This window comes from Corvus kubaryi, unplaced genomic scaffold (genome assembly GCF_017639235.1).
Source record: "Corvus kubaryi isolate FWS band 111438036 unplaced genomic scaffold, C.kubaryi_AGA036_p1.0 37300, whole genome shotgun sequence".
Classification (NCBI taxonomy): Eukaryota; Metazoa; Chordata; class Aves; order Passeriformes; family Corvidae; genus Corvus; species Corvus kubaryi.
Window position 1 is genome coordinate 6,558,904 of NW_024581093.1, and position 24,377 is coordinate 6,583,280.

Sequence of the window (24,377 nt, forward strand, 5' to 3'; positions counted from 1 at the left end):
CCACCCGCGGGCGGCGGCGGCGGCGGGGCCGTGCCCGCGTTTCCCGGGAGGCGGGCGGGGGGCGGTGGCGCGGGGAGCGGGCGGGGCGGTGGCCGGGGGCCGGGCGGGAAGAGGGGACCGAGCGACCGCCCCGCACGGCCCGGGGAGAGTCCAGTCCTGTCCCGCCGCGGGTGCTCGGCTGCCCCAGCCGGATGGGTGTCCCCAGGGTGGGCGGCGAGAGCGGGAGTTGTCCCCAGGGTACGCAGGTAGCCCAGGCTAGGCTAACCCTCGTGGGTACCTCACTGCTCATCGGGGTGCTTTGCTGCCCCAGCTGGGTGTCCCCAGTGTGCTCAGCTCATGCAACTGAGTATCCCCAGGGTGCTTGGCTCATTTTCCTGGGTCCTTCCCTGCTCCTTGAGGTGCTTCACTGCAGCAGCAGGGAGCCCCTGGGGTGCCGAGTCTAACTATGGTGCATGCCTCTTCCACTCCTCAGGGTGCTGAGCCATCCCTGCAGGGTGCCCACCCAAACCAGTCAGGTGCCCATATGGCCCCTGGGGTGCCCAGCTGACCACTCTGCACAGCCCTAGGTTCCCCGGGGTGCTCTGCTCTGCCAGCACCGGCACCCCCAGGGTGCCGGGCTCTCCTGGCCAGGTGTGCCAGGGCACTGACTGGGCTGAGCACCCATAGGCACGTTTTGGAGCAAGCAAAGTGGGACTCAGCCCAGCACCTTCCCAGCACATGCCCGGGAGAGGGCTGCACTGCAGCACTGATCTCAGAGGGGCTGAGGTATGCTTGGCTGGCTCCAGGCCAGCAGGACTCTGCTCCCGATGGCCCAAGCCCATGTCATTCTCTCAGGATGCTTCAGGGCTGAGCTCCTGCCAGGAGCAGGGGACAAGGGACATGGGACACTGTCCTCCCCCGCATCACCCTGAAGAGCCCCTTGGAAGAGCCACTGTGTCTGTGCTTAGGGCTGCTGAGCATCCACAGGGTCAGCAAGAAAAATCGACTATCAAAGAGTGGGTCAGTGCTCCCAGGGAAACGCGTGGGAAGGAATGCACTTCTGCCTGTGAGAGCGCACTGGGATTCCCCTGGCAAGGAGTCAGGGCCACTGCCGTGCTCCTGCCAAGCTTCCTCTGGTCCTGGCCAGTCTTGGGCACGGCCCTTGCCTCCCTCCCAGCACTCATCTGGGGGCAAGATGCTCAGCTCTAAGCAGGGAAGGAGCTAGTCCAGCTCCTCACTCAGGTGTCCGCAGGGATTTTGCCCGCAGCAGCTGCAGTCACCGAAGGAAGCCATTTAATAGCATTCCCTGCCCACGTACTCATCAGCCTGGCAGCCGGGATGGGGCGAGGAAGAGAAGGGAAAGTGCAGAGCTGCGCAGTGCTGTGCTGGGGGCGGTTTGCTCTCGGCTGCTCCGGGCTGGAAACCAGTGCTGGGATGAGCCCAAGGCAAACAGCTCTCAGTGCACGGCCCCGGGAGCTCTGCTCCCAGACTGCAGCTAGGACCCGGTTCCCTGCGGCTGCAGGGGGGAACCCTCACTGAGAAACCTTCCTTGTCCCAGCAAAGGGGAGCTGAGGCTCAGCCAGCTCCCCACAACCCCCTGGCTCCTTATGGCTGGGAGTGAGTCCCTCCCAGGCTTGTACTGGAGACAGGTTATTCACCAGGCACAGCCAAGAAGTAAAACCTTGTACTTGAAACCAGTCTGGGAACATCTCAAGACGTCCCCCTCCCCTGCTTTCACTTTCAGGACCCCAGCATGACAAATACCAAGTGTCACTGGAGCTCTGCTGGAAGTGCCCTCTGATCCAAAGCATCACTTCCTCGGGGAGGACAACGGACAGGGAGCACAGGGTGAGCACTTTAAGTCCATGGCAAGCCAGAAGCTGGACCCCACGAAGCTCAGTTCCCCTTTGCCTCTCCCTTGACACAGCCACCCCCACTCAGGCCTGGGAAGGGAGCACAAAGCCCTTTGCTCCGTCGGCAGAGGATGGGTGGGGCTCCACATGCCATGTCAGAGCCAAAGGGTTCTAAGCCCCTGCCAACGCAGGCCTGTGAGGTCGAGACGAGACAGGAGAGCAGAGGAGGGTGCAAAGGACAGGGCAGGAGGGTGTGTTTGCCCTCACCCCACACAGTACATGCACCGGAGAACGTGACAGCTGTTCAAAGGGAGCACAGGCACCAGGCCAAGGACCACCCATCTCTCCAAACCCCAAGTGGGGAGCAGCATCCTTACCGGGATGTCACAGGCTCTCAGACAGATCCAACCAGCAGAAGCAGGGAGCAACCCAGCAGAACCAGGAAGCACTTGCTGTGTGGGTGCACTCTGACTAGGAGCCTCTGCAGCCAGCTACCAAGCCTCTGGGACAGGGACCTTTCCCCAGCCCTCCTGGCAGCCAGCTGCTCCTCCCAGAGCTGCAGCTGCTACACCGAAGAACACAAGACCCCTAAAGTGCAGCCATGCTCTGGAATGGCTGGAGAAATGACTTCCCTCTCTCCACAGCCTGCTTTGTGTGTGTCCTGGGGCAGATCAAGCAGCAGGGGACCAGCTCCAGGCAGGGCAGGGGGGCAGAGAGGGGCCTGCAGGAGCACAGGGGCTCTCAGGGTGCGCACATTTTTGTATTCCTCCTCCTCCCCTCCTGCTCCCGCCAGGTCAGCAGCAGCTGCCACGAAGAAGAGCCCCAGCGCCAGGGTAGTGAAAAAACAGGCTTTTATTCTTCATGTGCTGCTCACAGTCACAGCTTGGAGACACTCTCTTGCCAAAGTTATTATGAAACCAATCAAGTCCCAGACTCGGGCCTCGCTCTTCCCCACCCCCAAGAGAGTCAACATTGTACAAAACTCTATTTACAGGGAAAACAGTCAGAAATGGCAAGTCCAAAAAACCCCCTTGCAATTCAGAAGAAAATGCTGAAGACAAGTGCGACAGTTGCACCCTCCACACAGCCAGCTTCCCATTGGCTGCTCCCTGGACTACCATAAGCCCAGAGCAGCTCACCACTGGCTACTAAGAGGAGCCTGGTAATCCTGAATCATGCCACAGCTCCTTCCTTTCCTTTTCTAAAATGCTGGCAAATCACAAACCCCACTTGACCCAGCAAAGACCCAGCTGGACCTGCCCTACAGAACTTTCAGCAAGACACCCTGGGACTCCCAAGTCTGAAAGGGAGGACAAGGAGAAGGGGCTGAGGGTCAGCTGGCATCCTGCCTTGGGCACTTCCCAAGAGAGAATTGCTCTGGCCAGAAGCTGGAATGTCAGGAGCCTTCACATAGGCAGCAGGATGTGTTGGGAAACCTAATACCTGATACTGTATTTACTGGAGTCACATTACTTTGAAAATAAATCAAGAGGACCAAACCAATATTTGAAAAGGGGGGAAAAAAAGCACACATTCCTCCTCCCAACGGTGCCTGGAAGAGCACCCAGAGGAGCCGCAAGCATTTCTGCCCCTGCCAGCTGCCGCTCAGAACGCGTAGCGCGTGCGGATGTCCTCCAGCTTCTTGGACACCTCAGGTGGGGTCCGGTCCAGCTCCTCAGCCACATTCTTCTGTTTGTTAGGCTCCATGGAGTTGAACTGCTCACACAGGTCCCCATCAATCACGTTCTGGAGGGGCAAGGAGAAGAGAACTGAATCAACACCACACAGAGGCACTGAACCCTGCCTAAACAGGGGAAAATGGCCACAAACAGTTTGTTCCCAGGACTTTCTTAATCCTGTCCTGGAAACAAGACCATGCTCGGTGACCTCATCTGCTGAATAGCAGCAGTTAGCATCACATTAATTACTGGCCAGCTTGATTAACGAAACAGAAACCCAAAAGGCCTGGGTGCAGCTGAAGAATCCCACAAGGGAAAGGAAGAGAGATCCGCTTGGGTCTGAGCCCTGCACTGGGAAGGGTGGGGGAGGCTGTGAGTGATGACAAAGGCAGCTTCAAACACATGGGAGCTGTCTTTGAGGCTGTGTATGCTGCAAATCACCCTGAAGCTCATCAAGAACACCACCACCCTCTGCACCTGGAGAGCTTCGTCTGCTGGGACAGTGTTCTGACTGACTCCACACACATTACCCTGGTAGTAACTACCACCGGATCCTTCTGGTCATAGCATTTAGCAGTTCACAATTTCTAACAGTTCCTCAAAAGCAGAAATAGGCAGGAACAGCTGTTTCTGAACTTAGATTTCCCTTTCCAATGGTGGTGGAAAAAACATAACCCAGGGCAGCACTCAGTTTGACCCAGCCACACCAGCAGCTACGTAATGCTGCTTCTCTTGGTGGAAAATGGAGATGCTGTGGGGAAATGGAAAAGTGCAGCTACAGCACCTCTCAGCTTGGGTCTTGGGACCAGCCCTCAGGAGGCTCATTACAAGAGTTAAGAAACCAAAACAGACATGTATTAAGTGCTAAGTACTGCTCTCCTTACAGAGTGCTGCTCAAGAGCCAGCTGCCACAGGCACTACACGAGCCATTACTAACAGTACCCCCCAGTCTTCCCCACTGAACAGCAACCTTGCCTTGTTCAAGACAATAACTTTGCCTTGCTTTTGCCAGCCTCAAGCTGTACCCCAGAGAAACTTGCTGCACCCCCACAACCAGGTGATCCCATGTGCTCAGGGCCTACCTTCACTGGGAAGTAGTAGGAGCGGAAACTGAGATGATCTCGTCCACAGAGAGGAGGGTGCTCAGACCGTAAGTGCATTTCCACATGCTGGAAGAAGTCATGATCCTGGGGAGATTAAGGATTGGTAAGAGAACAGTTTGGTACACATCAGTGCTGCTAGCAAGGCAAGACAACACCCATCAGAAGGTACTCCTGCAGTGGCTGGAACACTACCATTACATGGCCACTTGGGGTTGAATGAGATGATCTTTAAATGTCCCTTCCAACCCAAACCATTCTGTGGTTCTGTCATTACCAGACTCTGCCACAGCCCTGCACACGGCAGCCAAGGTCATGGCTACCCCCCTCACCACTTCCACCTGGGAAGCACCCACAGCAGAGCTAAGCAGCCACCCTGGTCAGGATCAGCCTCCCAGGAAATGAAGCATAGAGCAGCATGGAGCTGCAGCTCCAACATGGAATGTCTTGGCATCCAGTGCTTCAAGAGGCCACAGCAAATGGAGAACAGAATACCATACTCAGGACTTGAAACATCAATAGTTTACAGGCTACACAAAATATGCCAAAGGACTCCTCCCTCCTCAGACACTGAACCACCCCAAAGCTCCTCGAAAGCACAGAATCAGAACAGCAGTGCAACAAGGAAAGCTCTCCACTCTTTATAGAGCCAATGCAGGAGCCAGCAAACTCCTCTTTCCTTCTGCACTGGAGCCACAGGCTCTCCTGTAGCTCTGGTTTTCAGGCACTGTGGAGCCGTTCAGGGAATGCAGCACATTAATATACTGGCTGGGGATAGGTGCACAAAAAGCAGCAAGACTGCAGCCTGATGCCTGGCCTTGCTTACCTCATGGGAAGTAAAAGGGACCAAGATTCCTATCCCCCCTGATAACGTGGTATAAACAAGAGATTCAGAGCCTCCTGGAATCAGTGTGGTCTTCTGCAAGGAAAGCACCGTCTCTCCCACGTGATAATTCATAATCACTTCAGCCTGAAAGGCAAGCACAGAAGCATGTTTTTTCTTTAGCTTATATAAAAGCATCAAAGGGCTTGAGAGAGGAAAGCAGAATAAATTCAGCCAACTGCTAGTTCTGAAATGCCTTTCTAGAAAGGAAGTGCCTTCCACCTGTGACCAGATGGCAAAACTCAGCTGGACAAACGGATGCAAGTAACGAGAGAAAGCAGCAAAAGAAAATGAGCTGCTTCCATCAAACACACCAAACAGGCTTCAGCTGTGATTTCAGAAATTTGGCTTGGAGCAACAGTGAAAACAGATCACCCACAGCACAGCAGATTGTGTAGGAGCAGAACTGCCAATACATCTCCTGGACAACACTGCAAAGGCCTTCACAGAAAAGCAGTGCATTCTTTTCCTACAATAACCATGTGCTTCCCATGAAGTATTACCTTCTGCGATGCTCCATTAAGCAGGCCCCTGTCCCAGAGAGCTTTGTTGCCTGTGGGATCCTCATCTACCTCATCATTGGTGTTGGGAGGCAATCTCACCTGTGTTGAAAGTGGAAGAAAGAATCAGCCAGCTGCAGAGAAGCAGCACATTATCTCTGGAGAACCCTTGTGCTGTCTGAAAGGCTGCTTTTGTGGACTCTGCAAGAACCACTTTACACTTACAGCAGAATAATCCAGGTGCCTCTCCAAAACAGCCTTTACAGTTATATGACAACAGTGGTATCAAGACCAATAGCCCATCACTCAACATGGGCAGGGCCTCACAACCAGCCTCTGCCCAGCCTGGCACTTGCAGATCACTCTGGGAGGTACGGTCAAACTGATCTGAAGGTGGTTTCCACTAAGGAAACAGTTTGATGGATGCGGGTCAGGAAAGCTGAAGAGGACTGATTTGTGTGTTGGCCAAATCCTGCAGGCGCAGCATCTGACGCGTGCTGAACTCTGTACTCCAAAGCACCCGAGCACACTTCAGAAAGAGATTAAAGCTCTGCCAGAAAGACCATCTATTCTTTCCTCCTCCCTTGCTGAAATCCAGCCAAGTGGGGAAGTGTTGGCTGACAAAGCCAACTGTGGAGAGGAAGTGACAGAGAAAGCTAAATGCCAGCGATGAGGTTTAGTCAGAAAAAGTAAGAGTGATAACCCTGACTAAAGTTCTCATGGGCCCTTTCACAGTCACAAGCTTCTTTTCAAGGCTTATTCACAGTAAAAACAAATTACTGGATACCTCAGAAATATGTTTATGACTTGCTGATGCTTTAACTGATTTGCTTCATTTAATAAACCAATAAACTGCAGCCCACTATGATGACAGAGTCACCCCATGAAAACAGCTCAATGGTACAGGGCGTTGTCTCCAGCTAAGGACAGATTCTCATTCTTTTAAGATAAATCACGGATGTTTTAAGGGAAAACATGTCCAAAAAGCCCTGACTTCAGCAAGGCACACTCACCACACAGATGTTACCAAACTTGTCGGCTCCAGCCACAGTGTCATAATCCAGGAGCGTTGCTGTAGTGACCCACCGGGGGTAAGTGTCATCAGCAAAGATAATGAGCTGGTTCTCATTCCTTTTGTAGCGCACCCAGATGAAACTCTCCTGAACGTCTGAAACAATCACTCTGTGCCCAATGGTTTGGATCCCACAGATGTAGTTGGCAATGTGCTTTTGAGAGAGAAAGGACAAAACCTGAGTGCTTCAAACAGGGAAGCACAACCCATTAACTCTACCATACTCCAACTGAAACACTATTTCTGCCTGTGAACTACAGCTCACTCCCCACTTCCCCATCCCTTCCTCCAAAACTATCTCTCATTTCTGCCATACCACAGTCCCACTCTAAATACACCATCAATACAGGGCAACCTAACATACACCATGTGGCATTCCCAGTCTTCTCTGTATGAACACTGTTCAAAGAACAAGCTCTGCTGGTGAGCCCATGATTGGAGATGCCAGGACATCCCTACAAGCAGGCATTGCTTCCATGTCTCTTCACATAGTGAGGAGACATGGAAGTCATGGAAGGTCCAAGAAGGAAAGTTTCACTTTTTCATGTGAGTCATGTTTTAGGGAAAAAAAACCAAAACCTCACAAAACCACACAACACAATAAAAAAAGTTCCCCTACAAGCTCCCAGTCTGTCTGTTAGCTTGCTGGAGTTCTTTTGTGCAGTAATGAGCTACTGGCACAGGTTCTGCAGCTTGCACGAGAGAGGGAGGAGCAAGCAATTAAGAGTTAGAAAATCATGCTCCTGCAATTTCTTTTCCTAAAGTAGCGGAGATGCTCAGCAAGAAGGACCATCTACTTCAAGGAGAAAATCCCCTTTTCAACATTCTGGGGATGTGACGAGGTGGTCATATGCACTCTCCAGCTTCTGTCCCCCAGCTGCTGATCACCTAAACTAACAAAACATTCCCAGCAATTATCTTCTATATGGGTAAGACCTCTCACATTGTCATCAGGTGGCCAAAGGAACAGTCTGTACAGACCCCTGCACATGGTCAGTGACAGCCTGCACTGAGCTGGGACGAAAAGGAACTTGCAACACTGTCAGAATGGTGGTAAGAAAATGGTATGTGCATGGGATGTAGAGGGGCAGCACAACAGCCCAGTCTAGTCCAGTACTACTCTGGATAGATGCACCCAGCAAGGCAAACACAGCTCTGATGACCAAGTAAACACACACACTTGAGCTGGAGTAGCAGCTAAACCCCTTGTTTCACTCCTGCTGCAAAGTATCACTCATTCCAAATTGACAGCTCTGGCCAGGAACAGAAGGCAGTACCTTATTCTCACATTTCCGAAGCAGTTTTTTCTTGCCCAGGTCATACACACGCAGGAGCTTTCCAACTCCAATTAAGACTCGGCCTTGGAATGGAGCAATGGCTGCAGGGACCTCCTCCACAGGGGTCTAGAGAGGGAAGAGGAAGATTGTGAAATCCTCATTAAGAGGGCTAACCTTACATAAACCTTCAGAACAGATTCAGCTAATGGTATGGTTGAAGTTCACTGGCCTGTATCAAGGCTTTCAATGTAAAAGGCTAATAATAATATTTTTCTACAGGAGAGGCAACAGGTCAGTCCTTTGGCAGGCCTTTTGACAGTAGCAGATGTCACACATAGAGCTAAGAGAGCCTTGGGTACTCACACACAACACACTGCTGGCAGTGCACCTTCACTGAAGCATAGGACTGCTGTAAGAACCCCATACTGGGCAGGCAGCAAAAGAAAGTAAGGGCCTGGTTGCCTCGGTTCTTAGTTTTGGTTTACATCCAACAGAAAAACTTTAGACTTTGCCTAAATCTACCCAGACTGTTTCTAAAGAAAGGCATGAATGTAATTCAGCCATCTGACACTGCCACCAAAGAAATTGTTAAATATGAACAACTACCGTGTGTTCACAATTTCAGTAACTCAGATAGATTACTGTCTGAAAAATCTCCCACCACTAATCAATCCAAAACGATCAGCCACAGCAGAGTAGGGGAACATGTAGAGAGCTTCCAGTTACAGCATTCCTAGCTTGGCTGCACTGACTAAAAGAAGTTTATTTCACTACTTCAGCTCTGTCAACTTCCCAGTGGGTGTTCAGTGGCACCAGAGAAGGCCACGGTCCAGGACAGAACACACTCACTGCATCAGGACTCTAGGAAGTGAGTAAGCCACAACATTCCTTTCCATGTGTTCATCTGCTCAAATCTCAGCCATGCTAGAAGTATGTGGGAAGAACAGTAATTTTTCTGCTGAAACCTTTGCTAAAGCCCCTGAGACCTATCAAACAAGTTGGTCACTAATCATTTCTACACACAATCAAACAGCATCCAAGGAAGATGACAGCTCCCACCAGCTGCGCATGGTCAGCCAAGGACTGATAGTATTAGCACCAGGGTTCAAGTGACCCAAGTATGAATTTGCTCTGTAAACAAGTGCTTAAGCAGCTCTCTGAGCTCATATTCCAGAAAGCAAACAGAGCCATTTCCCTCCCCTCCCTAACAGGGGGATGAAAAACACTGCTCCTTTCCAATTTACCCAATTAGATGGGTAAAACTGGGACTCTTGAGAGATCTGTGTTCAATCCTCAGCTCTGCAAAAGATGGACCAAATGATTTTGTAGGAGGCAGCTTATTTTCTCCAAGGCTGCTTCCAACGTGTAACACCAGCACGATAATCTTGCCCAGGATGCACCAAGTACTGCAATATTACTGCAGCACTCAGGCAAGTAAGACCAACTCCAACACTCAGACTGGAAATAACCCCATCACTCCCCTCACCTTGTGCAGAAATTCCAGCTTCTCACCACTATTCACCAGCTTGTATGTGTAGACAAACCCTCCAGCAACTGAGCGTGGGTTCAGAATCAGGTCCTTGGCGACTCCCACCAGCACGTACCACTCATCACCAGTGTTGGAGAACCGGCACACGGCCACGCTGGGAAGGACAGGACACACCAGGACATCAGTGTCATCACCACACTAATGCTGCACACCCCGACTGGATTCCCCAACAGCACAACCTGCACCTGCCCAGCAGAGAGTTGAGAGTCCAACCCTTCAACACTGACATTGCCTTTTAAGAGGTCGTTTTTCCTCCTTGTAGAAATGTTTAATGCAGATTTGCTCATTCTTCTGCACTCTCCATATGTGTTGCAGCCATCACATACGCCCAAAGCATTTTACGTTTTCACAATGCCCGAAGCGTTACTTTACACTTTCACAGGCTGGACACTGCCTAGCGATGTGCAAAACTCTACTAGAAGTTGTTTTTCAAAGGCTGATCCCATTGGGATATATACAAATAACTTTCCTCATCTTCCAGAGTTATTTCCTGCTCAGTAAATGGCTCAGGCAGGTTGGAAATGACAGGTCAGCCTTTTGGACTAACATGACCTAACTCTACTTCACCTGCTGAGGCACTTGCTATTCTTCATGGTTATTGTGTTGGTTTTCCCCTCCAGTCCTCTAACACCTTCCTTTCCACTTAATCTGTCCTCAGTTTATCTGGATGAGAAGGGGAAATGAGAGAGAACAGCACATTCTCTTGTTCCTAGCTCTCTTATCTGCCATTTACACTCCTGTGTTGTTCTTTAGGCACTGGGGTCCAGCAATCACATTTAGAGCACCACCAGCTCATAATGTCACATGTGGACAAGATTGGGGTTGGAAGGGAAGGCAAGACAAATCACTCCCGGAATTTCAAGCCAGTCGCTTGATAACGTGTTCCATCTGGATTTCAGCTCAGTAACAGATAAGCAAAAGGAAAAAAACACCTAAGACTCATCACAAGCAGGGACTCTTGCTGCATCTGGCAACACTTCTTACCTGAAAGCAGCTTCATTCTGCTCCAGCTGGACCAGATCTAGCGTATTTCCCTGGATGGGGTTCATCACTCTGATAACAGAAGCCCACTGACCATTTCCTGCCTTGGGAGCACCAAAGATGGACTCAGGAAGATTCTCGTTCAGAAAGGCTGCAGCCATCTCTGCAGCCAGCTCCCTCTCATCCTCACCCGCAGCCTCCACCATTTCCTATGGCATTAAAGGACAGGAGAAAAGAACAGCTCAGTGATTTCCTTTCCCAGCATGCTGATCCTCTGCACAGAATACAACCTCCCTGTTTTGCCTAAGCCCAGGTATTCTGGGGCAAGGTACTGCTTGTGAAGACATAAAAGCCATTAACTTCCAAAGCGTCCACCCACCCTGAGCTTATTCCCCAGGGTGCCTCTATAGCTCAGAGCACGGCTGTGTCAGCTCTGCCCTGCCCAAGGGACAGTTGTCTGGGGAGCCATTTCTCCAAATCAACAACCCTGGAAACAACCCTGAGAAGAAAATAAACAACCCACTGAAATGCAAGCATCCTCAACCAACCACAGAAACCCCAGAGAACAGTGTTACACAAGCAAGATTGTCCTCCACCAGGTGGTTCTTAAAACATGTCCTAACAACAGGCAAAGGAAGAACACTGCGAAGTGGTGCATTCTGCTGAAATTGCTGTTTTGAGGCAGACTTCCACTCCCCTTTCAGCCCCTGCATTCACACAGGGCAGAAAGCCTTGCAGGTAATGGCAGCTGGGAACTAATGAGCAGGGAGTACTTCAGCTGCAGAAGTCCCCTCTGGGGAACAGATGTGTGTACCTGTCCTCCACCCCAATTACCTCAGCCATTTGCTGCTTCCTCTGCGCCTTGGTGGCCTCGGTGTAAGCGTTGTGGTCTGTCTCAATGATGATCAGGTTGTTGCTCTCTGGGTGAATGACAAATTTTCGGGGTGTGTACTGCAACGGGAAGGCAACCTGGTTGAAGACTGCTCCCAGCTTCTCCAGTGCCAAAATCCTGGGGGACAGAGATGTGACAAGCATTGAACAGGATCCAAAAACAGCTGTCGAAGAGAACGAAACTGGAGTGGAACTTTTTCTTTGTGAAACTGGCTAGTGCTAGAGAGGAGCAGCAGCTTCCTCAGGCCAAACAGCAACTAGCAAACAGCTCCAGAGAGCAGAGCAAAACTAACATCCTAAAATGGGAGCCCACGGTGAGTGCTGCAGCACAAGGTCTTTGAGGGCTCTCACTGTCCCAGGGTGCATTCTGACTGGTGCTGAAGCAAGTCTATCCCAAGAGGAACAAAGGGCACATGGAAGAAGGAAAGTGCACGTTTGGGGAACACATCATCTGAATCTAAATGTGACACTGACTTCGACATGTAATCAAATGCTCCTCAGAGGCACTTCAGTTAAAAAGAGTATGAAAAACGCAATGCCAGCTCTTTCTTCCTGTGACTTGCCAGCTGAAATACCAGTTCTTCTGGCATTTGGTGTCTGAAAACCACAAGTCTTTCCAGAAAGAATGACTCCTTTAAAAGCAATGAATGATGTAATATTTCAATGAGGACAGATATGAAAAAGGTGCCTGTTCAAGTGCATACAGCACAGCATCTGAATTTGTGGTCCATTATTTTCATTTATCTTTTTAGTATCTCAGCTGAACTTTAAAAAAGGCAACAAATACATCCCTGTCATGTCTCTGGTTTCTTACATCACATGGTTTATTTCCTGCAAAGCAGCCAATTCAGATCACAAACCACAAGATCCTAATACATAACAGGTCCACATTTATTAAAAGCTTCCCTCTCTCAGGATGAGAGAATTGAAGAATAACTTGAATTACACTTATTTTAAAAAGCTAGAAAATACAAATCTGAGAAGTACACCCCATTTTTTTGACAGCCTAACTTTCCTTCGTCTGTTTTCTGAAACCCATCCAAGTGTTTCTATCAAGTCATTATTCATAACAAAAAAATCTTTTTGAAGTCAAGTCACTTTACCTCTTTCCTTTAGAATGTCTGGTGGAATTCACCACTGCTTCACCTGCCTGGCATCCCAGCCCAGAAGCATTTGTGTTTCCCTTCTGGTGCTTACCTCAACGTGTTTGTGGAGATGGCCACAATGCCCTCAGGGCATTGCTCAGAAGCAAAACCAGATGCAAACTCCAGTGTCTCGTAAGACAGGGGAGTCAGGTGGAAGCGTGACTGATAGGAATAACTAAGCCAGGAACGGCTTGACATGGCCAGCACCTGGGAAAGACAGGCAGCAAATTTATTAGGTCTGGGAATGGAGGCAAGCTCACTTTATGCAACAGAAATGGATGTACAGTGCCCAACTCTTCCCCACTGCAACAACTGAACTCTTGCAGGTGGACCCCACACAGGTAAGAGCACACCTGAGACACTTCTTGCTTTCAGCTTTCTCTGAAATTGCATATGGCATGAAGAGGAGCTTTAAAGTACTATCACAACAACAAATACTCCAACTGAGGTGCACTAAAACTATTACCTGTAAAAGCCAAGATCAACAATACTGTCATATCTCATTTTTTGGAATAGCTTGTTCTAATGGGAACAGGCCTTTTAAAATAAGTATTTACTGCTTCATCACAATCCAAATGCTGTAGCATTCTTAGTGAAATTTACTGAAAGTCATCACTAGCCTATTTTCAATCAAATTATGGGAAAAAAGGAAGCAGATTGACTTCCAAACTCTTCAGCTTTATACATTTGGCTAAATGAGTTTTAGGTCAACCTTAGTTTCTGCCTGAGTAACAACAGCTGATCTCAAAGTAAAAAAGCACTCAGTTACTCTACAGGTATTCTCTGCTAGAGCTGCAAAGCTCCTCATCTCCCAAGTTACAGCTGGCAGGAGCAAGTTTAAGCGATTCCCCCAGTGTACCTCAACACTACAGCAGAGCTCGAATTCCCAGATCCAGCCCCCCTACGCTGATCGGCAATATTTCTCAACTCTGAAGGTGTCATCCAAATATGAGTCAAGCAGGGGGTGGCTGATTTCCCCAGTGCCACATCAGAAGGGCTGGAAGTGGCACTTCTGATGAAACACATTTTTCCTTCTATGCCAAATCTTGCAAATATTTTCCTTGAGCCATGTACGGCAGCTGTCCAGCCCTTGGCTGAGCTATTCCCAACATGCAAGGACACAACCATTCACTGCATCAAGCATTCAAGGGTAAGTTTTCTGCCCAGAGCTCTCTCCATCTCTCTGTGCACTAAGAGGTAAGACGTGTCTCTAAGCCCAAGAATCTGCTCAGAGCTCTCCAAGCACACTATAAACACAGCCTATGGGTCAGATAAATCCTAGTTCAAAGACAGGGCAGAAGTACACAGTAGTAAAGAGAATAAGAAGAACAAGGCTGTTTGTGAAAGAACAAGCTGCAAGCCAGGCAGCTCCACAATGAAGTCATTCTACTTCCCACCCTTACCCAGAGGGTCCTGCTGTGTTGCAGGGATGCTTCCCCACCCTGCCCACCCATAAGCAAATCCGGGATGCAGTGCCTGGGGAGTGGATCTGCACCCCTGCAAGAGCACGCCTCCCTTACCGCCTCTTGGCCTTGCATTCGGACACGGAAGAGTTTGACAGGCCGGGAGCCAAGGTATCGGGTCCTGGTGTCAGAAAGATCGCCAGTGACAGGGTCCAGGACGGTTCGCAGCAGCACACCGTTCTTGACATCAGCAAAACAAAAAGATCCACATTGAAGGTAAGAAGTAACTTCCTACACGCATAATTCAAATCAATGGGGAGAGGCAGTTTCTGAAGCATTAGCTGTTTGTTTTCCTAGCTGTCGGTACAACTCTCCCCGACGGCCACACTTTTAACAGCAAAGAAAGCACAGCTCCTCCACAGTCCTATATGGCAGAAAGGACCCCCTCCAAAATAAAAAACAGACCAAGGACTTTAGTATATCACATAAGCCATAAAAACCTGAGGGTGGATTCCAGATCCCCATCCCTCTTGGTACAAAGATTTACCCAAAAACTCATGCTCCTTAAAAAGATTTTGCATTCTGACATCAAACTTGAGGCATGTGGAAGAACCTAAACTGTGCTGATTATTTTTACCACATGCAGAATTGTCAAAACAACATTTTTTGGTCAAAGATCAGAGAGTCTGTAGTGGATGTAACAAAAAGCTGTGTAATAGCAGAGTTATTAGAGCAGAGCCTCTGCTGTGGGCAGTTACTTGTTTGATACTCTGCCCTACAGGCAGCTTTTAAAGAGCTGCTCAACATTTCACCCAGAAATATTTCTTAAAATATGCCTTCTTTCTTGAATGGGGAAAGCACAGTCTGTCCTACATAAAATCTGGGGTAATACGCTTGCTTTTGACTAGTCTTTAGTCTAAAAATGTATGGGGAAACTCACACCTCTACTAAAGCACACAGTGAATTCCCCAGTCACTGTTGTCAAGCACATCGTAACAAAGAGGGAAGTCAAGCTTTGTATTGCACTGCATGGTGACAGGGCTATTTTAACAATCCACCTTTCAAGCAAAAGCTCCTCAAGACACACCTGTCAGAACCAGTCAGGAACTCCTCACCTGCAGCCCAATGTTCAGGTACAGAAAGCCAATGGAGCCCCTCTCTCCCAGCTCATCCTGCTTCTCTGTGCCACCCATCTCCACGATGCACAGTGACTCGGGCTGTGCGGGCAGCGCCTGCATACTCAGGGGCTGTAAGCAATCCTGGGGAAGACAGGAGAGAGGGACCACTCCAGTCAGCAAGGCTTGGCATGGCAAGACAGGATTCAAGCTCCATCTAAGGAGCTTGAAGATGCCCATTTAGATCTCCAGAAAGAAGTATTCAGCACAGAAAAAAGAAAAAAGCCACAATAGATGCAGGCTCCATGAATTTTGGGAAGCAGGAGTGGTAGCAGCCTGGGCTTCAGAGAAGATAAAACTGGAGCCTTCCAAACTGTTCTAGCACTGTTTGCAGCTCTTTAGCATGGAGTGACCTGAGGAAAATTTAGGTTACTGCAACCAGCTTTGAACACCTCATCTGGTGTAGGCAGAGGAATGACAAGTTTGGTTTGCTGCCAACTTGCTTGCAGAATGACTGCTTTTAGTACAGGTACAAACAGGGAGATGAGAGGGGGGAACCCAACAAAAAACCCACCCAAAACAACAGAAGAAAATGCTCTGGTGACTCATCAGCTGAACCTCCAGAGGCACGAGTGAGTCTCAATAAAACTAGGGTATCTGTTGCAGAGAAGGATCAAACGCCACATTCCCTCCCAACCAGCAGAGAAAAGCCATGCAAGCTATCCATTCCTGCTCACCCACCTGAATAAGGAAAGACAGTCTGGATGGACACAGTCCACCTCTAGAGGGTCCTTCTGAACATTTCAAACCAATGGAAGGGCAAAAACAGCACAGCTACTCACCGAAGGGTCAAGTGAAATAATTCTGACAGTGTTGTCCACCAGTCCAACAGCAAGGAACCGGGAACGCTGCTCCCCAGGGGGAACATTGGCCAGGCTCATGCAAACGACGTCGGCCGACATCTCCTTTCTCTCTGTGTACTCATTCAGCTGTCCCGACTGAGAAAGAAAAACATATGACTTATTAATTAGATACTTTGTTTTTAAATATAATGCTTTGGATTTGTTACATAATATAACAATTTCTAAAGAATTTGTTTTGGCTACAACTGGGAGAACCAGAAGAGCAAGAGTACAAATACACAATCTTCAGCCTCAGTTATGAGCTTCAGAGACTTTAATTAGCCATTAAATAATCTCAGGTAGACACAGTCTAGATATGCAGGGCTTTGATCTATCCATTCTAGAAGGGTGCTTTACTACTGAATCCTTTTCTGCAGGTCTGGTCAAGGATCAATCCTTGGCATACCTCATACCTCACTCTTCCAAACTTATTCCCATTAACACACATACCGGGTCCATCTCAAAGTAAACCAGTTCTCCTCCAGTCAGTGCTATCACTACTTGTCTTTGGTTCACAGCACATTTTACAATGGTTTTCTTCCCTGGTGTCTTCCATTCATTTACTCTCTTATCTGCTCGGATGTGCCGGATCCCATCTGGATAAACCTAAAGGAACAAAAAGAAAGGTCATATCAATTCTGTATTTATCATCCCATCACAATTCCCATTTCACTGGTGGTTCTGACTCAGCAGAAGCCAAAGGCAAGAACTACTCCTGGCAGCCATGATCTATCAGCTATGCAGCAGGTTGAACCAGCAGGAAGATACTTGCCAGCTGGGAGAACTACATCTTTCAACCACAGCAAGGAACTACTGAAGGAGATTAGGACCATTTTCAACTGGTCCAGTCTCACTTAGAAAGATATAAAAAGGGAAAGGCTGAATCAGCATCATTCTCGGCCAATCCACATCTTTAGACATATGTTGCATTACTGTAGAAATCACATCTGTGCAGCAAGCTGAGAGTGGCAGACATGTCAGAAGCAGCTTTCCATTACCTGTACCAAAGCATCATCACCAAGAAGAGAGCAGGACAAGGTGGGTGTAGTACCCAGGAATCCAGAGTCAGTCACTTCTTCTACAGTCTCTCCGATAGACAGTACCAGCGTAGCATTTACGAAGGACACAATAATGTAGGCATCAAATTCATCTGGTCAAGGGAGACAGGGAAAAAAAGAGTGCTGATTCAATAAATGCAAGGCTTCCCAACACAATCAGCAGTCTGACAGATGTCTAGCAGTTACTCTTCAGTAGAATTCCTGTGATAATTACAGCTGCTGACAGTATTGCACAAGTTCGCTCTAGGACACGCTGTCCAAAAGCCAGCCACCGCCGGATGCTAAACAATTCAAGACATAGCCAGGGATCAAACCATGATCCAGATCCAGAGTCAATTCACAATACTCTGGATTCTGGCAAGCAAGATTCTTGTCTATTTTTTTCAAAGAACGCACAAGTACTAGAAGCCTTTGAGACAGCTGTCCCACTTCACACAGTGAGATGAATCCAGATTTAACACCCAATGAAGTCAAATTAAATACTCCAAAAATCTGAACATAAGGAATCTATCTGCAGAAACCACACCACGGATGCTGCACCATGTTGTTGCAGGACCACAATCTCTATCTAGCAGCCAGACAACAAAAGGCTGCAGAGAACAATTTGGGTGCATTGAAGCAGAATTCAGGGTTAAACCAGCTCTATCCTTCCCCAGAAGCTCAACTGGCTTCCAGTCACTCTGACAGTCTCCTGGAATGAGAAACAATTACATTTTTAAGATAGTTGCAATACTGTCATTTATCCCAATAGAAGTAAAGGTCAGTGTTTGCTCTATTATCTCCAGTGCTGGCTTCTCCCAAAGGGGACAGCTTGGGAGACTCCTGTAGCTTGGACAGAGAGGAGCTATGCTAATCAAAATAATCTTAAGAGCTCATTTGGAAATAGGGGAACTTTGTGGGAAATGAGGGTAGTAGGACTGGGTAAAGTGAATGTCCCAGTTTACTGCTGTCTGCTTTCATTCTACAGAAAGCAATAGGTCTTACAAGGGGAAAAGGACAATCTCATTAAAACAGAATACCAAAAGCAACAGAAACAATGAAGTCTATTGGGAAATGGAGCCAGGAGTCTTGGAAGAGAAATAAGATTGCTTCAGAGAAGCAACTCCACTTCTGCTGCTGTTGTCATGCAAGTGCTATTTCTTAAAAAGAAAATTCCTCATTTTAACCCAACTCAACCCAAACCTCAGACCTGGGCACCACAGCATATCTAGTGGAGGTGAGGGTGTAAGAGAGCTGTCACAGTTTCTGCCTTGGAACGAGATTCTCCATAATTTTCAAATGTGGGAGACATGGAGAAGTGGCTAATGACTTTAATAGAAAAGGAAAATACAGGACTCTAACTGGGATCGAAACAGGATGCTACAAAATACAAAGCAGCAGCTTATAGAACCTGAGCTGGGTTAACCAAAACAAATGCTTCAAGAACTAATAATTCTTTTCTTATCCACCCTGTTTAGAGGGAAGCATTGCCAAACCTGCTGTGTCACGTTTATAACAAAAAGTTCTTACATACAGCTGAAAATATGCAAGTGAAAAATTAAAAAAAAACCATCATTCTTCTCTGCAACATCTGGTATACAGACCACAACTCTGATCAAACTGAAGAGTTCTGTGTAACTAAAGCAGTTCCAACAGATGTCTGTGGCATGAACTCTGTTTCTACTCTATTAAGTGATCACAGCCTATAACCTCCAACAGCTCCAAAACCCTACACCAACAAACTACAGGAACCAGTCCATTTGGGGGAATGAGAAAGCAAGAGCTGAATCTGCCCACAGAACCCGATCAGTATCGCCAACTACTTGAACGCTTGGCTCAACAGGAGAATTCCTCCAACATTAACAGCAGATGATAAGAGTTCAGCAAGACACACACATTGCTTATTTTCTACACTGACAGCAGCTTCTCCTACAAACTTGGAGAAATTTTTCAGCACCAGAAGTCTACAAGAATTCCTCGATCATGGAGTTTCTAGCAGTTCACAGGCTAAGCATTTGATTCATAAATATCCCATAGACAGGATGTTCTAAGAATTCCATTTCAAAGACCACTGTTGCTTTCCAAATTACTTCAGAGCTTCTGCCTTCCTCCCTGGGGGTTGTCAATTCTTATGATAAACCACTGTGACCCAGCTGGAGGTCTAAACATGTGATTTGGAATAGGATAAAGAACTCTCATCTGAAAACAAAACAGATTCCCTTAGTCCTACTCTAAACAAAAACTCATTCCTACCTCTTAATACTTTTAAGCTCTTTCTTTCCATTGGCTTACATTTATATTAGAGCATGCCTCTAAGTCTGTGTCAATAATGGTGACAAGTGCATTTTTTGCTTGAAGTCTGTGTTGCTTAATGACTCTCTGCTGGAGCTTTTGAAATAAAGGGTTTGATTTACCAGAATTAAGTCAGTGAATAAGACATTCATCTAGCCTCAAACAATACAATTTTGGTTTCGAAAATATAGCAGCCTAGTTGAAATTAAGAGGACTAAATCCCTAAGGCACACTGAGAAGTGTTCTCAGTTAGAAAAAGAAAAGATCTATACATTTTAATATGAAAAGATATCTATTTAGCTCTACACAATCCCAAGGAAAACATCAGGCTCCCCCAGAGTTTTGAAAAGATAGACATAATTTTGTATGCAGAGACAAGACTTCAGAGATGCTTATTACCCTTCTAATTGCTCCAGTCAGCTCCTTTCAGTAACAGAGACGTTTTAATGACTCTGAAGAACCACAGCTAGACTCGTTCTCCGACGCATGCGTTACAAGTTTTCTGCAGCTTCATGCACACATCATAACCAGTTATGAAAACATGACATTTCAGTCCTTGAACTCTACACTACTGTGCTTTTCATTATTTGTCATGGATTCAGTGTGAGTTAGTCCATAAGAATTCCATTTTTATATGCCAGTGCAGTTGTGACAGTTTTCTCACACTCTATAGCATCTGAATCTGCACTGATACAAATGCAGTCACCACTAGCTCAGAGGAGTTCTGTGAACAAACTGGTGAGCAGTGGCAGAGCTCAGGATCACTCTCAGTTAACAGACTCTGAGGGGATGACAGCACATTTTCCTGGGCTTCTGTTTACTACTGCGTGGCGACTCTGCAGCGCTGACTCACTGCACATTGCTCCTCCAGCAAGAGTGCCAGGTAGGGAATGCTGACTCTTGACTCCCAGCTCCCATCTGTCAACACACCACACGGCTACATCCACAGATACTCAACTGCAAGAGAGGGTTTGGTGCAAATCCCATCCACTTCTGTCTCATGGGCAGATGAATCCCATCATCACAGGACATTCCCATGCCAGCAATATCTACACGTGCTCCAAGCACACTTGATCTTTTTCTCTTGGAGGTCTGTACAAAGCAGCTGGGAGCCTAACCTTGGTCTACATGAGAGCTGAAAATACCCCTAAAACATACACATCCAATTTTAGCAAGAACTGACTGTCCCACAGAGACACAGTTGATTGTTTTGCTTCCCAAGGACTGCAAGATAGACTGGGATCTGCTTTCTACTTCTCAGCTACTGAACTTCAAAGGCAAAAATCTTCAACTACACACCAGTTTCTAGAATTTTTTTACTGAAGTGCTTAGCATAAATGTAGCCCCATGCTGTTGGGATTGTCTGTGGTTAACCTGTGGGACTGTACAGTTGCCCCTAGCAGTAGGTACACACCTGTGGTGATCAGCACCTCCACCACCAGCAACCTGTGGAAGAAAAAAAAAGGCTTGGTATTGGTAGTGAGTATCACCACGTACCAGCCAAAGTTAGTATTTGCTTTGAAGACTGCAGACCTGGGTGTTTCTTACAGAGGCCCAGCAGCATACACGTACCATGGCACTGAGGCAGAGCCGGGAAACCCCACGCTGCAAACTGAGTCCTCAAGGGCAGTTTCAAGATTAGATACATGTTTGAAAAGGTTCTGCATTCTCTCTGATTAAAGCCCACTAAAATAATTTCTGAATTCCAAGAGTTGGAACTTGGGGATCAGTTTCATATAACTGTATTCAGTAAGTAGCACGGCTTAACAGCTACAGATTCCAGTCTTTCTGAAATCACGGAGATGATGATGCTGAAACCTGGAGAATTTGGAAGGTGGAAAGAAGAGGAGGCAAATGAGACTGGTCCACTTCCTGCAGATCATGAATGGTCCTTCACCTCCTGAAAAGTCAAAGTCTTCTTCTGGAATCCCAAGAGAAAAGATTTTAAAACTGTAAGGTGATGTCAGAAGCCTCCAGTCCTCAGAGGGAGACAATCTTACCAGCTTCTTTTCCAGAATGCTGGAGAAAAGGTTTCTAACAAACTGGAATGCCCCTTTTCAGAGAACCATGTATTTTTTAATATGAACTGTGGAAATACTTTCCTTTTGACCTTTTTATTTCTGGGGGACATGAAGGCACTTTATGCTCAAAGTTCCTCCCATGTTGCTTAGGCAGTACATGCGTCTCAGGACATGAACACAGGAACTGATGGCAGGTCTCACAAGGCAAGGTAAATCCCACTGCAGTGTTTGAAAATTCCCACAGGGTTACTGGTTCCCTGGAAGACACACTACTCCTTAAATACAAGGTATCATGTCACCATAGCAGGCTAAGGCCTCTACTGCAACAATCTGGCCTTTCTAGATCCAGTGTATAAACCTGGGGAAATCTTTGTGAGAGTTATACAAAGCACTGCCTTGGAAATAATCTCTGAGACTGCCAGTACCCAGAACAGATTCCCTTTAAGCTTTTTAGGTGCTTCTGTGCAACTCTGTTCTCACCTTTAAGAGAAAGGCAGGACAAGGGACTACACTTCCTCCTGTACTTTAGTAAGGTTATTATTTCAGATCAGGATATAAGAAAAAAGCCTGAACAACCAACCAAACCCCTAATCCAGTATACTCTGCCAACCTGGTATCTTGACCTTCCCAGAATCACCATCATTCTACACACTGCTGGGTTTTGAATAGGGAGTGTGTCCTAGCCCAGACTTTTTTTCACAGATATGCACAGAAGGAGGTAATAAAATACAGACACTGTTGCTGATTTATCATCTTTGTTCCATAATTTGTATCCCACTCTCTCACAAAGAGCTGATTACTGCACTTGTCAACACACACATGAAGAATACTGAGTATGCTCCAACAACAAGAATAGCTGTTGCCTGCTGATCTTTGAGCAAGAACTTATGGGCAAAAAAGTATGGGAAGTGGGGAAGCATGAGAAGTTCAGCAGCTTCAGGTTGCAAATGTACAGCTGACACAGCATATTGGGTGACAAATGCAGCTGCAGGCAGCTGCTTCTTTGTCAAAAGGAAGTGTGACAATGCTAGGGGACCAGAGGGTGGGTGGCTTCTAAACACAAGCAGGTGGCTGCTGATTCAAACCACAATTTCTGGGGATGGCACACAACCATCACGCAGCACCATTCCTATCTCCTTGGACAGAAAACCAGAAAAAAACAACAAAAAAACCACACATAAAACCATTGTGACCTCCCTGTGCTTCAGGAAAATACTGCATACCTTCAACATGTCTTCTCACAGTCCATACAGCATTGGGGTTACCAGGCAGCTCTGAGACGGCCATTTCGGATACCTAAGAGTAAACAGGAAGAAGGTTCTTTTGCAAACAGATGTTTAGATTTACTAGAGTATGCAACCAAACCACCAGTTTTTAAGCTTTCCCACAACTGGGCAGGAATGCTAACAATTCCCAATTCTGACATTCTCAGCCCATGCCAGATGTGCTACAGGGCAGAATATATTCAGCAATGATATGGCAACATTATTGCTCTGGATGATCAGCTTTAAAACAAGGTCATCCGCCCCCAGCAGAGATCAGCAGCAGCTGGCAGGCACCAGGAATGTTCCAGCTCAATACACTCAAGTCTTAGAAGAGACAGAATGCAGGTTGTTGAAGTCAAGTAAACAAAAAGCCTTTGAGAATGTAAGAATAAACAGTACAACCCTTCTATTTCTCCAAGCAAGAGAAAGGAGCTCTCCAGACTACAGGACTTCCTCACACCACCCTCATCTCTCAGGCTGTTAGTGCTGGATGTCTTACCTCAAGTCCATGTCTTAAAACCCTCAAGGACGACCTGGGCCCCCGACCACAAGCCACATACAACTGGGGTGTGTCTTCATTGGCCAAATCTGCTATCTGTGTGGAGAAAGTGTGTCAAAACAACATCCATGGAATGAGAAAATAAAACTAAGCTATATATATATACATATATATATATCACACTACTGCTTCAAGAATGCTTTTTTCAAACACCAAAAGCTGTGAAGGATGTTGCAGCTGCTGCCTTGAAAGAATGTCAAGTTTTACCCAAACTCACTGCAAAGAACTGGTCTGATGGTCAACAGAGAAGCAGCACAGAATTGCTGGCTGACACCATGTGTTTAGACACGTATTTATCTCCACAGGAATCAAAAGCTACCAGGCCAGGTACCAATCTCAGGCAGCTGTACAAGAACTCTGAAGATTTGCCTTTCTATGAGTCTTTATTTAGAGCAGTATTTCTGGAAACCTGGAATAACATAGCTAGTGACTCCACTTACACATGTGTAAACAGGAACTTGCTGATGGCAGCATACCTGACAACACAGAATAGGAGACAAACTGTCCAACTCATCCACCAGCACCAGGTTCTTCAGAGGTCGTGGCTGAAAAAAGAATGTGTCTCCTTCCTCAAGAGGCATGGCAGAAGAAAACTCTGGCTCCTCATCATCATCCCCCAGGTGAGCTATCTGGTACAGGTAACTTCAGAGAGAGAAGAGTGTCAGCATGTTCACAGCAAGGCTCATGTAACTTCTTTAAGTAAGGCTTAACTTAATTCAGCTAGTAGGGAAGAAAAAAATCCAACCCTACATTATGCAGTTATTAATACTTGGCTTTAAGGATTGTCTTCTGGGTGACAAAATATTTAAAAATAATGAGAGGCCTGAAAAGATAAAAAAAACTACTAACAAGAAACCCCCCACAAACTCCCAGC

General features: G+C 47.2%; 1 protein-coding gene across 2 annotated transcripts in view; it reads right to left on the reverse strand.

Moving 5' to 3' along the window:
* Window positions 1-2,666: 2,666 nt before the first annotated feature.
* Window positions 2,667-24,377, reverse strand: part of SF3B3 (splicing factor 3b subunit 3) — a 29,353-nt gene continuing 7,642 nt past the window's right edge. For both annotated transcript variants that reach the window (XM_042027356.1, XM_042027357.1), the window contains exons 9-26: window positions 23,980-24,145; window positions 23,444-23,539; window positions 22,903-22,975; window positions 17,328-17,479; window positions 16,780-16,935; window positions 16,270-16,425; window positions 15,428-15,571; window positions 14,430-14,552; window positions 12,962-13,116; window positions 11,708-11,882; window positions 10,877-11,082; window positions 9,830-9,986; window positions 8,344-8,469; window positions 7,008-7,220; window positions 5,998-6,096; window positions 5,438-5,581; window positions 4,594-4,698; window positions 2,667-3,578 (exon numbers count right to left, since the gene is read on the reverse strand). In XM_042027356.1, coding sequence (XP_041883290.1) covers window positions 3,438-3,578; window positions 4,594-4,698; window positions 5,438-5,581; window positions 5,998-6,096; window positions 7,008-7,220; window positions 8,344-8,469; window positions 9,830-9,986; window positions 10,877-11,082; window positions 11,708-11,882; window positions 12,962-13,116; window positions 14,430-14,552; window positions 15,428-15,571; window positions 16,270-16,425; window positions 16,780-16,935; window positions 17,328-17,479; window positions 22,903-22,975; window positions 23,444-23,539; window positions 23,980-24,145 — 2,587 coding nt within the window. In that variant the 3' untranslated portion in view covers window positions 2,667-3,437. The remainder of the gene's footprint in view (window positions 3,579-4,593; window positions 4,699-5,437; window positions 5,582-5,997; window positions 6,097-7,007; window positions 7,221-8,343; window positions 8,470-9,829; window positions 9,987-10,876; window positions 11,083-11,707; window positions 11,883-12,961; window positions 13,117-14,429; window positions 14,553-15,427; window positions 15,572-16,269; window positions 16,426-16,779; window positions 16,936-17,327; window positions 17,480-22,902; window positions 22,976-23,443; window positions 23,540-23,979; window positions 24,146-24,377) is intronic.